The sequence below is a fragment of the Propithecus coquereli genome, unplaced genomic scaffold (assembly GCF_000956105.1).
Source record: "Propithecus coquereli isolate 6110/MARCELLA unplaced genomic scaffold, Pcoq_1.0 Scaffold35, whole genome shotgun sequence".
Taxonomy (NCBI): domain Eukaryota; kingdom Metazoa; phylum Chordata; class Mammalia; order Primates; family Indriidae; genus Propithecus; species Propithecus coquereli.
The window spans coordinates 6,542,140-6,556,778 of NW_012149174.1; the positions used below are offsets into that span (position 1 = coordinate 6,542,140).

General features: G+C 49.0%; 1 protein-coding gene across 1 annotated transcript in view; it reads left to right on the plus strand.

Moving 5' to 3' along the window:
• Positions 1-1,111: 1,111 nt before the first annotated feature.
• Positions 1,112-14,639, plus strand: part of JPH2 (junctophilin 2) — a 66,452-nt gene continuing 52,924 nt past the window's right edge. The window contains exon 1 of the mRNA XM_012651184.1: positions 1,112-1,611. Within this exon, the coding sequence (XP_012506638.1) occupies positions 1,233-1,611 (379 nt within the window). The 5' untranslated portion in view covers positions 1,112-1,232. The remainder of the gene's footprint in view (positions 1,612-14,639) is intronic.

Below are 14,639 nucleotides of genomic sequence, written 5' to 3' on the forward strand. Positions count from 1 at the left end.
CCTGCCCCAAGAGCTTTCGGAAGTCTGGCCTCACAGCCTTTTAGGACACTAGAGCGAAAGAGAGCTGGGAAAGGAAAATAAAAACAAAAAAATTATGATCCCTGAGTATTTCTGAGAGGACCTCTTTCCAACGCGACCCACGGCTCTGTGTCTTGGAGACAGAGCCAGAAAGGCGGGCTTCTCTCCCTTCAGAGGGTTCTCCCAGCCTTGCTGGGGTGGAGGGAATTTGGGGTTGTGTGTGAGCGCCGGACTCCTATTTGGTGCATCTTCCAGACTGTGGCCAGAACTCATCTCTTTTTCTGAGTTCTGTCCTCTGCTTTCAAAAGCACATGTGAAACTGTCCCGTTCCTTTCTCTTTAGGTCACCGGATTCCTTTGCTGGGGCTGGCAGTGGCGCTGTAGCCCCAGGTCCTGTCGGGGCATGTGAGTGGTGGTGGGGCTGAGATTTGCCAACCTCTACGCTCTGGGGGATTTTAAGTGTTCCAGGACGGGGTGTTCTGCGAGTCTTCCTCTCTCCTCCCTGCCCGCAGACCCGGGACTCAGGGTGGAAGGGAGCTCTCACCCCTGGGAAGAACAGACACCAAGTCCCCCGGGGCTGCCTGCACTTACCCTCAGCCTCCTTCCTCTCTCCAGCCCCTGCCTGGGTCGGCCGCGGGGCGATTTGAAACACCCCTCCTTCCCGCTTTGAAGGAGGCCGGGCTGGCCAGGGGGTTATTTTGGGAGCAGCTTCTGAGATCCAATGGCCTTGTTAGGGCAACACTGACCTTTCCGTCCCGGGAGGAGGCAGGATCGGGGACGGGGGCGGGGCAGCGGCCGAGCCACACACACAGCCCCGCACGCCCACCGCCGGAGAAGGGGGCCAGCCTGGCGCGGGGGCCACCAGGGGAACTTCCCCGCTTTGAAGCAGGCGGGACCCCTTGCTTCTTAAAGGGATCACACCGCTTTTCCTCGGACTCCATGGAAGCCAGACGCGGGACGCTTTGCGGGGACTTGGAGTCTTTCGTTCCCGCGCCCTTTCGCGCGGGCGGCCTTGCTCGGGCTGACTGAGGGTGCTCCCGGCATGGCACTGACCAGTCGCCGCGGTGCTGACTTGGCGCCTGGGCTCGGTCAGCCTCTGCGGGCATCCTGCTTCCGCCGTCCCGGGGCGCCGTGGTGAGTCCGGGGGGCCCAGCCCCGAGGGTGCCCTCTGCACCCACGCTGGAGGACCGGGAGGCCGTCAGGGGCTATGATGAGATGAGCGGGGGCCGCTTCGACTTTGACGATGGCGGGGCGTACTGCGGGGGCTGGGAGGGGGGCAAGGCCCACGGGCACGGACTGTGCACGGGCCCTAAGGGCCAGGGCGAATACTCGGGCTCCTGGAACTTTGGCTTTGAAGTGGCAGGCGTCTATACCTGGCCCAGCGGAAACACCTTTGAGGGCTACTGGAGCCAGGGCAAACGACATGGGCTGGGCATAGAGACCAAGGGGCGCTGGCTCTACAAGGGCGAGTGGACACATGGCTTCAAGGGACGCTATGGAATCCGGCAGAGCACCAGCAGCGGTGCCAAGTATGAGGGCACTTGGAACAATGGCCTGCAGGATGGCTATGGCACCGAGACCTACGCAGATGGAGGTGAGCCCAGCCTGGGGCTTGTGGGGTGGGGTGGGGCCAGAGAGGGTGGGGAGAACTGGCCGAGGGCAGGAAGGCTGGGGAGCAGTTGGCACAATCCGATGGGCTGGGGTGTGATTTGCTGTGTGGCTTCGGGCAAGCTGCTCTACCTTTCTGAACATCCATTTTCTTGTAGTAAAGGTGGGGCCAATAAAGAGGTTATTGAGAGGATTGGCAGGAGTGCTTAGTACAAGGCCTGCCATGCAAATGCACAGTCCAAACACACTCGATAAAATGTAACTATTACTGTTTGCGGATTGGGTATATAAATAGCCGTGGAATATGCTCTAGCTTATGCTCTAGCAGAATTGGAGTCTAGTCTCAACTTTGCCATGAAAATTATTTTCAAGCAACAGATTTTGAGGAGTGTTCATTCATCCATCCACCCATCCATCCATCCACATATCCACCTACCCACCCACCCATCCACCTATCTGTCCATTCTCCCACCCACCGACCCATCTGCCCATCCATCCATACACCCATTCAGCCACCCACCCACCCATCCACCTATCTAGCCACTCATCATCTATCCATGCCTTCTTTGATTCACTGAGTATTTCTGTGGTACTTCCTCTTTGCCAGGCATTGAACGAAAGATTGGATTTAAAGAGGAATAAGAGACATACAGTCCCTGGCTTCAATGATAGGCATGCAGACAGTTATACACATTCTACCCAAGTATGTAGAGTGCTGTGGTAGAAAGGAGCACTTAGATTAGAGATGATCCAGGAATGCTTTGGCGGAGGTGTCACCTGAGCTCGATCTTGGTGGGAAAGTTGCATTTGTGAGACTGGGAGTGGGGACCATCCAGGCAGAGAGAGGCGTGGGTACAAAGGTTCAGAAGTATGAGAGTAATCAGTGGGTTAAGGAATCAGAGAGGAGTTCTCTGTGGCAAAACAGCCCAGTCAAGTGACAGGGCACAGTCATTGTCTCATCCACTGAGTGTAACTTTGGACATATCATTTATCTGGGCCTCAGTTTCTTCATCCATAAAATGGGATGCTTTATAATATTGGTAGTGCTTGAAATGTGGTCAGTGGACAGGTCAGTTCCATCTGTCTACCAGTTAGAAATGCAAATTCAGGGGTCCCACCCAGGTCTTCTGAATCAGAGTCTCTGAGTGTGGGCACAGAAAACTGTTTGAATAAGCTTATCAGGCAATTTTTATACACGTTACAGTTTAAAAAGCGTTGCTTCAAATTAGGGGCTAGCAAACTAAATCACGGGCCAAACTGGCCCACTGCCTGTTCTGTACAGCTTGTGAGCTGAGAGTGGTTTTACATTTTTAAATGTTTGGAAAAAATCAAAAGAACAGTGTTTTTGACATGTGATTATATGGAAGCCCCTACATAATACATCCTTCGTTGTGACTCTTGTCCCACAGATCCTAAAGTATTTACTACCTGACTCTTTACAGAGAAAAGTTTGCTGGCTCCTGCTTTAAATGGTCATGCAGACTCCTCCTGACTCAGATAATTCTATGAAGTCTTCCTAATGTGCAGCACTGGAAAGAGACACACAGATAACTCAAAACTGGCTAATTAAAAAAATCATATTTGGCATTAGAAGGCATTTGTAGGATATTATATTTGTCACTAGTCTCCCCTCTTTATGCAGAAGGACAGGAAGCGGGCGGGTAGCCTGGGAGTGCGCTGGGGGTGAGGCCGAGGAAGAGGCAGAAACGGCAGGAAGAGGCAGCAGCTGGCCCAGGGTGCCAGGTGCGCTGCGGCTGAGGCCCTTGGGCACACCGAGAGCAGCTGCAGGTGCACGACAAGTTTATATCTGGGCTTCCAATTGTGGATGTCTGGATCAAGGCCTGGCCTCAAATGTGTCTGGATGTTAACGAGGTTGTGTCCCTGGAGTTTCTGCAGGCACATGTGGCTGCTACACAGCACTGGCTGGAATGGCACCGTGCTCAGGACAAATTCTGCCTCCACCACTTGCTAGTTTGGTGACCTTGAGCCATTCACTGAGCCTCTCCAATTCAGTGCAGTTCATTTCACCAGAGGTTTATGCCAGGCACTGTGCCAGGCACTGGCGATGCAGCACAGAGCAAGCTTCAGTTTCTCTGCCTAGAAAATGGGGATGATCCTTGAGTGTGCACATGGCGTCAGTTACCTATGCAACGTGGTGCGCTACAGGCATGCTCTGAATGTCCCTTCCCTTCCCTTCCCTATTCGCTATCTCCAAACCCAGAGGTGTGTGTGCGTGTGTGTGTGTGTGTGTGTGTGTGTCAGGAGTCTGGATGTGAGTCACAGAGACACATATTTCTGGGTTGAGATGAGTATGGGGAACTATGGGCTGATCTCCCAATATGTCTAAAAGGGGGAAAACCTATTGATTCATTCATTCATGCAACCAATATTACTGAGTACCTACTCTGTTCCAGGTACTATGTCACAGCAAGTTCTAGGGATTGGGGCAGTGAACAAGACAAGGTCCTCAAGGAACTCTCTGTCTAGTGGAGAAGACAGAAATAAACCGGAAAAAAAAAAACAAAAAAAACATAGGTAAGGACCAGATCAGAGAGGGAAGAGGGTGCTGTTTTTAGATAGGGTGGTCTCAGAAGCAGGATGGGGTGGCCTAGAGAGGAAGTAAAGACTTTCGGGCAGAAGGAATGTCAATGCAAAGGCCCTAAGGCAGGACCGGGCTTGGAATGAATGCCAGGGCAGTAGGGGCAGAGTGGATGAAAGGTACAGGCAGGAGTGGACGTTGAAATTGTGGGCATGGGCTGGATCACACAGGCGTTGCAGGCCCTGGGTTTATCCTGGGTGTGCCCAGGAGCTCTTCAGGCCAGGTAACCAGAGCACCTGCTGCTCTGCTGTGTCACAAGCCTGCGTCCCAGACTTCTCCCTGAGGAGAGACGGCCCCACATCCAGGGGCCCTGGAAACCTCACAGATTCTCTCTCCCAAGCCACACACGAGGTGTAACGCTCCAAAATTAGATATGGCCACTGCTTCGGAAAATCTCTTTAATCAACCTGTCATCAGTCCCCCGTGGATTTGTTAAGGATCTACCCTATGCTCTTTGCCCCGTCCTGGGCAGCGCTGAGGGAACGTGGACACGTAAGATCCTGTGATTAGGAACAGGTGGGAGTCAGGCAGCCTTGGGCTGTTGCTCTGGCCTGACCATGTGATTTCATCCCTTTGATCCTTAATTTCCTCGTCCATAAAATGCACCTATCCTAATCTCTCAAAAGGTTTCTCATGGGATAAACGAGTACTCAATAAATGGTAGCTGCTACTAGTGGCTATTAACTATTTTAAATTCATCCAATAAATACTTCTTGAGTGATTATGATGAAGCCAGCACTAGCTACACTGGGGGTGTGGAAATAAACAGGATGGAAAAGCTCCCTGCCTTTGCAGCGAACCTAACAGGAAATGGCACTACAGGACAGTGTTGGGTGCTAGGGGGGGACACACAGGGGACCAAAGGAGCAAGATGTGGCAACTAGCAAGACTTAGGCTCCTGAAGTACGTGGCGAGCCAAGCTCTGAAGTAGGTGCAAGAGTTAGCAGGTAACAAGAAGGGAGGATGATACTCCAGGTGGAGAGAAAACAGAGTGCACAGAAGTTGAAGGTCCAACACGTACCATCCAGCCAGGAGATAAAGCTGAAACTTGCATCTTATTCTACCACCTTTTCTGTAGTCAAATGTTACAGGTGTCTGCCTGCTCTAAACCAAAGAAAATAGCAATTTTCCAACCTGGAGCATGGTGAAATCAATTTCACCATCAATCACGACCTGCACTTTCCAAAATGAAAGAATAAAATAGGATAGAAAATAACAGAGTATTTCACAGAGAATAAGATAAAGTATTATTTTCTGAAATGATTGTTCAGTTGGGGAATATATGTAATGTACATACAATGTGTGAGACAATATGTGTGTTTTTAAATGTCTGTATTTATAATATGTGCGTGCCATGATGTAAAATGTATTTCTTACTGCAGGTCATGGTCTTTTTTTTTGAGACAGAGTTTCACTCTGTTGTCCTGGCTAGAGTGCCGTGGCATCATCACAGCTCACAGCAACCTCAAACTCCTGACCTCAAGTGATCCTCCTGCCCGGGCCTCCCAGAATGCTAGGATTATAGGCGTGAGCCACTGCACCCAGCCAGGTCATGGTCAATAAAACTTGCAAATCACTGTTCTAAGGTGACTTGGCCTGGCACCTTCTTGGAAGCTCCTGTCATTCCTACCTCCATGGACCTCCCTGTCCTCCAGGCTGTTGTTTTGGTCTAGGGCTAAGCTCTCCAGCTCTTGCCTGGGAAGGGGAAGCTGGGGCTGGCATAGGAGCTCTGGCCTCCCAAACCCTGTTGTAAGCTTCTTGGCCCCCCTCCCCCTCCTATAGCCCTTATTCCTCCCCTGGCCATATATAGCAAAGCTAAAAATAGCTGTTGACTTAAAGCACATGCACACACCCCAGCCCTGAAGGAGTGATGTGCTGCTAGGCTGGCCGGCCGGCTGTTCCCACCGAGGGACTCCAGCACCCCAAGTGCCATTACTGTACCTTCCTTTCTGAGATTTTTTTGACCTGGGACCCCTGCCTTCGCCTCAGAGGCCTATATATGCCCTGAAACTTCAGGCAAGATGTGCACAATGTGCATAGACTATCTGTGTGTTTCTGGGAAGCGTTTTCTCAGGTGATCATCAGATTCTCAAAGTAATCTAGTGCTCAAATAAATTCCAGAACCATTGATTAGTTTAATAATCCCTTCCCCAAAATGTGCAGTGGAAAAACGAGGCCCAAGGTTGACCGTTTTCCATAAAGCTAATAATAATAGTTAACATTTGTGGAGTGCTTATTATGTGCCTAGGTGCTCTTCTTGGCACTTGTTGTATGTTGTGTTATTTCAACCTTCACAACAATCCTACTGGGAAGTACTGTTATTACTATGTTTTGCAGATGAGGATACTGAGACAGAGATCTTATAAGTATTCTCACTCAAGTTCCTCTGGCTAACAAGCAACATACATGGAACTTGATAATAATAAATGATAATTAAATATTTCATATTATTAATATGTATTTTAATAAATTATAAACAATGATACAAAATAGTCAAGACTGGCTATATAACTTGTGAGACCTGGTTCAAAATGAAATGATTTTTAAAATCATTAAGAATGTCAGGATGGTGACCACAGAGCATTAACCCAAGCACAGGACCCTTCGAAGTGCCAGGCCCTATTTGACTACGTACATGGTTCCAACACCCGTGAAGCTGGCCTTGACAATAGCAATAACTGCATCTACCATTTATTGAATCTTCACTATGCACCAGCTTCTGTGCTAAGAATCTTACATGCATTGTATTACTTAGGCTTCTTAATAACTCCTATCTACTACACTAGGGGCTTTCCAACTTTTTTGATTGCAACCTGACTATAATATATATATTTCACACTGGAATTCTATACCTACACACATCTACAAAAATGTAAAACTGAAACAAACCAGTATTTCCCCCCCCTACATGCAGTGCTTGTTATTTTCTCTTTTATTTTGTCTTGTTTTGAGAATTAAATAATGCCCTGATATGTGTAAAGCTCTTAGAGTTTGGCATGTGTTAGTGCTTTCATTATTATTTTAATATTACATGCTGAAAAGATGAAGCTTTTGTATTTAACTATGACAATTGGGTCAAAAACCCAAGCTTCTGTGCTCTGGATCCAGTTTTCTTTCTCCTGTCCAAAGCTAACGACTTAAGTTCATTTTAGTCCACGGAACGCAGGAGCTAAGTGATTTTGCCAGGAGAGAGGACTGAGCAGTAATACCTGGTGTCACATTCTCTGGGCCTGTGAGATGCGTTCCTTGCAGAGACAAGCTCGAAGGAACTTAACCTCTATATTTATTTACTTATTTGCTCCCCCAAAGAATATCTTTTCTGTTGATCTATTTGTCTATCTTTATACCAATGCCACGCTGCCTCAGTTACTGTAGCTTTATAGTATCTTAAAAACAGAGAGAGTAAATCATCCAACTTTGTTCTTCTTGTTCAAGATTGGATTATTCTAGGTTATTTCCATTACCACGTGCATTATAAAATCAGCTTGTTGATTTATAAAAAAGCCTGCTGGGATTTTGATTGTGATCGTATTAGATCTATAGATCACGTTGAGAGAATGGACACCTTATCAGCAGTGAGTCCTCCAGCCCACACACATGGTGTATGTCCCTATATAAGTCTTTAATTCCACTCAGTGATGTTTTGGAGTTTTCACTGTCTTGCACATCTTTTGCTAATTTTATCCCTAAGTATTTTGTTTTCTTATGATATTGCAAATGGCATTTAAACTTTATTTTTTCAATCGTTCATTGCTAGTTTATAGAAATACAATTAGCTTTGTATATTGACTTTGAATCCTTTTACCTTGCTGAATTAATGTCTTGGTTTTAAGGGAGGTTTTTTGGTTGTTGTTTTTGATTTTCAGGTTTAAAAGGAGTATCTTTTTTAATTTAAAAATTCTTGATTGCTATTAAAAATCAAATGTGGAGGTCCTAAGACAACCTGATATTACTAAAGGGAGGCGTGGTACTTTAACACTCTGGAGTCAGGGCTCAAATCCCAGCTGTGCCAGTTCTGAGCTCTGTGAACCTGGGCACGTCATGTAGACTCTCTGAGCTTCCGTTTCCTTTTTTCCATTGGGGATGTTAAAATCTCCCTCAGAATATGGGTTGAGACAATGAAAGGAGATATACATATAAAGCACTTGGCATCCTGGCACACAGAAAATGCCAAAATATATATGTTCTCCTTCTTGTATGTCCTTCCTACTCCAAAGGGTGAATTAATTCAAGATGGCCTGAACCATCGCTGTCCCTGTCTTTGGGAGAATATTTGAGCACAAAAACTGGTTTTTGACTTTGGAGTAGTTAAGATGACAAGACTCTGATTTGCTCAGTCCTGCTAATATCAGTGGAATCCATGCCAGGCACGATTCCATTTCGAATGTAGAATCAGCATAATTTAACCTCATCTTGAAAATCTCATGTCCCAGTTCACAGCCAGGGGTCAGCGTGACAGCCAGCTGAGTCGCTGTCCCGACAGCTTCTTGGCATGATCTGGAGACCCCGGGGGAGCAGAGCGGACCCTCGGCAAGACAGGAAAGGAGACATAATCAGTCTTTCCTCTCGGTGGCCTTGTTTTCAGTGATTCATGTGTCCAATTGGCCAAGTCTCTGCAGACGTGCCCCTGCCCATGGCCAGGCCTTTGGGATTCATCGAGCTTGCTTGTTTCCAGGGCCTACTCATTCCGTGCCCCCAGCAGCTGTTCCCGGGACCAGGCCTTGCAAGCCACACCCTTGTGAGGAATGTCGAGTCTCATTTTCGGAGGGCTCTGGCTGGAGTGCGGGGTGAGGGGGACAGGGTTGCTTCCTGCCGTAGACTAGAGGGCTGGCCTTGTTCTCTCCAATCCATTCCCAAGCCAGAGCCACAGAGTAGGTGGGCAGCTGGGTCTGGCCCTCTTGGCTGCTGAGTAACTTCCACTCCCTGCTTAAGGGGGAGCTGAAGAGAGTTGACTGGCACAGACCCCGGCCTGGCAGAACCCACAGAGCAATCCATGGGCAGTGGGAACTCCAGAACGACCCTTTCTAGGCCACCAGTGACGCCCTGTGCCTGGAGGTCTTCCCGCCAGTGCTGGCTCACTGGCCATGGCTAGGGACAGTGTAGACTGAGGGCCACACACAGAGGCCTGGGGGCTGTATGCAACCTGTTTGGCGTGTGTCGTGTTTTTATTGCTTTTATTTTTAATTAAATTGGAATTCTTTATGGATACCTTCTTAACAAAGTGATCGAATTTAACATCATCAGTGACCAGACAAACTGTCAGCACATACCCGTGACGGGACATGCAGAGAAGGACACATCACCATCTATATAATATTCCTGCCAGGAGGGTGTGGGGAGAGGGTGGTTTGTGCGGGGCCTTGTAGGCCCTTGGAAGATTTTGGCTTTTATGCTGAGAAAAATGGGAGCGACAAAAGTGACAAGATCTGAATTCTTTAGCTACTACATTGAGAAGAGCCTGTTTGGGGCTGGGGTTAGGGGGAGGCAGTGTTGAGACCAGTTAGAGTGAGTTTACTGCAATAACACGGGTGACAGAGGATGGCTGCTGAGACCACTGTCTCGTAGCAGCCGAGGTGGTGAGAAGTGGCATTTGAAGGAAGGGCTGGTAGGTTGTGCTGACAGATTGCACAGGAGGAGTGAGAGAGAGAGGAGTCAAGGGTGGTTCCCAGGCATGACTGAGATGGGGTGGGGTTTATGGAAGGAAGCTCAGGAGTTTGGCGTTGGACACCATGGGTGAGAGAGGCCTGTTAGACATGCCTGTGGGCATGGGGGTTGTGGGCAGGTCTGAGCGCAGGCAGGGTGGGCCTCTTTTTGAACCCAGATTCTACCCACATGGCCCCTTTTCCTCCCGCAAAAACAATTTTTTCTGGTTTCCCAGGCCCTCAGGTGCGGAGCCGATCCAGGGCCTGGCAAAGGGGCTCTCACCCAGTACACAGCCCGAGGCTGTCAGCACCCAGGCCACATCACCTGGCTAATCCTCTGCTTCTTGTGTGAGCTGTGGGGCATCGTCCCGGGCAGCAGCCTCTGGGGGTGAGGGTGGTGGAGCCTTGCAGGGGAAGGGACTCATCATCCACCCGCTGCAACCCGACCCTGCTCCCAGAACCGGTCACAAACGCCGCCAGCTCCTTTGCTTTGGGTTGTCTGTTGTGATCCCAGGAAACCAGAGACTGTGCAGATTTGATGGACGGCAGCATTTGGAAGGCATGGGAAGGGACTTTGGTGCCACCCTTGCAGGAGAGCCAGGGAGCAAAGCCTTGGGATTGTTATGGGGGAAATGTAATGCCATCTAAATGCTCACCAAAGCGACTTAAATTAATTCGTGAGACCATGTGATGATGTATGAAAGCCATTTAAAAAGACAGAGGCAGACCCACCTTTACGCATATGAAAAGGAATCTAAGGCATTTTAAGTGAACAAAAGCCATTTGACAAATATTTATTGAGTGTCTACCATGTGCTACGTAGTGTTCTCAGAGATGGAGAAGAACAGCTACCTTTTCATCTATTTGTGACTGTATATGCTCATAAATGAATAGAAAAAGGCCTGGAAGGACCTAAATTGTTAACAGTGGTCACCTCTAGGGAGATGACAGTACAGAGGTCGTTTATTTTATGTACTCGTCTATAAAAGCATAATGACTTTTATAATTTTTAAAAAGTTCTCCCTCCCCACACTCAAACAATATTTACATGTAAAAATGATAAGAAGCCCTCAGGGTGCAAAAGGGATCCAGGCGGGTTTAAGCAGAGTTCCCCAGAGTCTAGGCTCAGAATCCCAGATGGTCCCCCTTTTATCTTTCCTGCTCTGGGGTATCCAGCTCCTCAAGGCAAGGCAGAGTTGAAAGAGCAATAGAGGCAAGAGATCTGTTCTTTAGTCCCAAATAAGCTACTGCGGGCTGTGTGGCCTTGGGCGGTTCCCTGTACCCCTCTGAGCCTAAGCTTCCTCCCCTGTATAATGAGGGAGCAGGACCACACTTACCCCAAAGATAAGTCAATTTTCTCCCACATGCAATACCAGCTGACGGGCTGTGGCTACCCGGAGAAGTGGTGAGGCCATACTGGGATTCAGCCTCATGATTGATTAGCAATGTCTACTGTGGACACAGGATGGGGAAGAGATGGTGAGATGGCCCATGTGGTAGCAGATTACTTATCGCCTGGGAGTAAATGGTCTTCAAGCTCCACTCCAGCTGTGACCTTCTCAGGATTGAGATACTGTCTTCTACACCAGAGTTGAGGTTGTCTATGACTGTGTTGCACATTTGCAGATATCAGGGACCTGATAGTCCATATTAAATATGCGGTGCTGGCACCAGCTCCTACTGGCTCTTGAGAGCCCGTTGTTAAATTTTCAGGAATTTTGCAAACCGGCTGTTCAACTGTTGGTAGCTTGACCAGCCATGCTGGGAGAATTTACATGGTGGAAATTGGTTAGTGCTTCAAATCAAGGTTGGCTGCTTTGTTTTTCCTGAAAAGCTAGTTTACCAGTGTATCCCTGAATATTGTGCTAATATGAAATGCCCTTCTTTCCTTCTCATGCAAATTCAGGGTGACCAATCATCTCGGTTTGCTTGGAACTATCCTGGTGTTGTCATGAGAAGTCCCACATCTCAGGAAACACTTCAGTCTCAGGCAAACCGGGATGACTGGTCACCCTCCAGTCCTTCCCCTGAAATGAAGGGAGCTGACATTTGTTGAGGGCCCGAAATCTCCGCTGGACAACCCGTGTAATACAGCAACCATATAAGGTAAACTTGCTACGCTCACTTTACTGAGAGGAGATAGACTCAAAGAGAACTTGTCCAAGGCTGTGTGCTCATTAATTCCTTTGACAGTGTCTGCTGAATGCCCTCCGTGTGCTAGTCATTGCATCCAGTGCGGGGAATGCATGGTGGGCGAGGCAGACTCAGTCCCTGCCCTCAGGAGCATGACCCTAACAGCAGAGACCTGCATCTAACAGTTACTTAGCTACCAGGTGTGATAAACCATTGGAAGGGGGAGTGGGAGGGTTTATGAACTGATAACAGGGGATCCTGGCCCGGTCTGCAAATCAGAGAAGGCTTCCTTGAGGAAGTGATGTTTGAGCTGAGATCTGCAGGATGAATATGGGTTAACTTGGTGACAGGGGAGACCACGTTGTGGCAGGCAGAAGGGACAGCAAATGCAAAGGCTTAGAGATGAACCCAGAGCATGTTGTGTTCCAGAAAAGGCCTGAGCACAGAGACCGAGAGGGGACTGGGGTCGATGAGGCTGGAGAGGCTGGCAGGACCCAGATCATGTGGGCTTCGTGGGTCACAGTGAGGAGTTTGCACTTCATCCTTCAGATAGACTCTGGGGTACACCCTCAAATACCCCTCGGGACCAGGGGCCTCGATCCCACAGCTCCCAGGAGTGTCAGCTGCTGACCGTGCCTAGCTGGGCACTGCCCTCATTGAAAGCAGTTGCTTCAGCTGCTGTTCACTACAGGAATACAAAGACCTGCTCCCCCTGCTTCGCTTTTGGGCAACTCTGAAGGGTTATTCCAGCTCAAGAGATCCCCTTGGGATCAGTTGGAGATTCTCTTGCTGATGTTCAACTTCTTCCACTGCCAACTCCTGCATCCTTCCTTACAGGTGTTGTTTCTGAGAGCTCTAACCCCAAAATCACCCACCTGCAACCTCAGCCTCAGCCTCTGTTCCTTAGGGATCCTGGCCCAAGGCAATCCTCAGGCACTGGGAAGCTGCAAGGATCTCAAGAGCGGGAATAGCCTGTCGAGATCTGCATTTTATAAAGGTGACTCTGGCAGCAGCCAAGGGTCAACTGAGGCGGGGAACAGGGAGGACATCACTCCAGTCAGCCAGGGAGACTGGGATGGCTTGGACTAGATGGATGGGGTGGAGATCAAGAGAAGTGGAAAAGTTAAAGAGATACGTAGAGTCAGATCTATCTGTTTCCAAAGTCCATGCAGTTCCCACTATTCTTTGCTGCCCCCAAAGCTGTCTTAGCCCTGACTTGCCTTCTCTGGGATGCTGAGTCTACAGTCTTTCTCAAAGTGGGTTAGAGCCCAGCTGGGATGAGTCCCCTGTACTCAGAAGTATCTATGTGACGTCCGTGGCATGGGCATACCTGTTGACCACAATGTGCATTTCTGATTTACCTGGTCTAGCCTTGGTGTGCTTGGACATGAGCCGCTGACCCTGGACTCCCTGGCGCTCACCCCACACCTGCCATGCTCCATCTTACACCCTGTGCGAAATCTGTTGATGACATTTTCATGGGGCTGCCCAAAGATCTTGTACTAACAGCTGATACTATATGAGAGGACTTGAAGAAGGACCAGGAATGGCTGGTAGAGAAAGTAGACAGGACGTAGACGAGAGAGCTGCCCTAGGAAGTACGAAGTGACAAATGTCCCAGGTAATAGGGAAGTAAGTTGGTTTCCCGAAGACGGTGGCTTTGAAACCGGGCTTTGAAGGATGCGGGAAGACAGGCTGGGGAGGTGAGTCAGAACCAGGTCACGAAGGGACTGGACTGTCAGGAGGGACATCCACAGGCCAGGGAGACCCCCGGAGAGGAGCAAGTCCTGTTTCCTTTCTCTCCACCTCTGGTCAGTTCTCCGGTGTCTTAGTCTGTTTTCTGTCACTTACAACAGAGTACCTGAAACTGGGTAATTTATAAGATATGAAATTTATTTCTTACGGTTCTGGAGGCTGGGAAGTCCAAGGTCAAAGGGGCGCATCTGATGAGGGCTTTCTTGCTGGTGGGGACTCTCTGCAGAGTCCTGAGGCCGTGCAGGGCATCACGTGTGGAGGGGGCTGAGTTTGCTAACTCAGGTCTCTCTTCCTCTTCTTATAAAGCCACCAGTCCCACTCCCATGACAACCCATTATTCCATTGATCCATGAATAGATCAATCCATCCACGAAGGCAGAGCCCTCATGTCCCAATCACCTCTCAAAGTCCCCACTTCTCCATACTGCCACACTGGAGATTAAATTTCAACATGAGTTTGGGGGGTAGCAAATATTCAAGTCGTAGCACCCAAGGACACTGACGTTCCAGCCTCAGATAACTTCCTAGCAATAGGAAGGTGTCACTGGCTGGATGGGTGGTGTTCTCAGCGTCCGTTCTGTATTTGCAGCAGAATCCCTGGTCTGGCCCACGTGTCTCTTCTCCGTCTCAAAGTGGATTCTGGATCTCCTAGCCTTTCCTTGAAGTCTTAGTCTGTCTGAGGTTGCTAGAAAGGAATGCCTGAGGCTGGGTCCCTTATAAAGAAAAAAGGTTTATTTGGCTCACGATTCTGTCAGCTAGAAAGTTCAAGATTGGGCATCTGCCTCTGCTGAGGGCCTCAGGCTGCTTCCACTCATGGCAGAAGGTGGAGGGGGAGCCAGTTTGTGCAGAGATCACATGAAGGGGGAGAGAGAGAGAGAGAGAGGG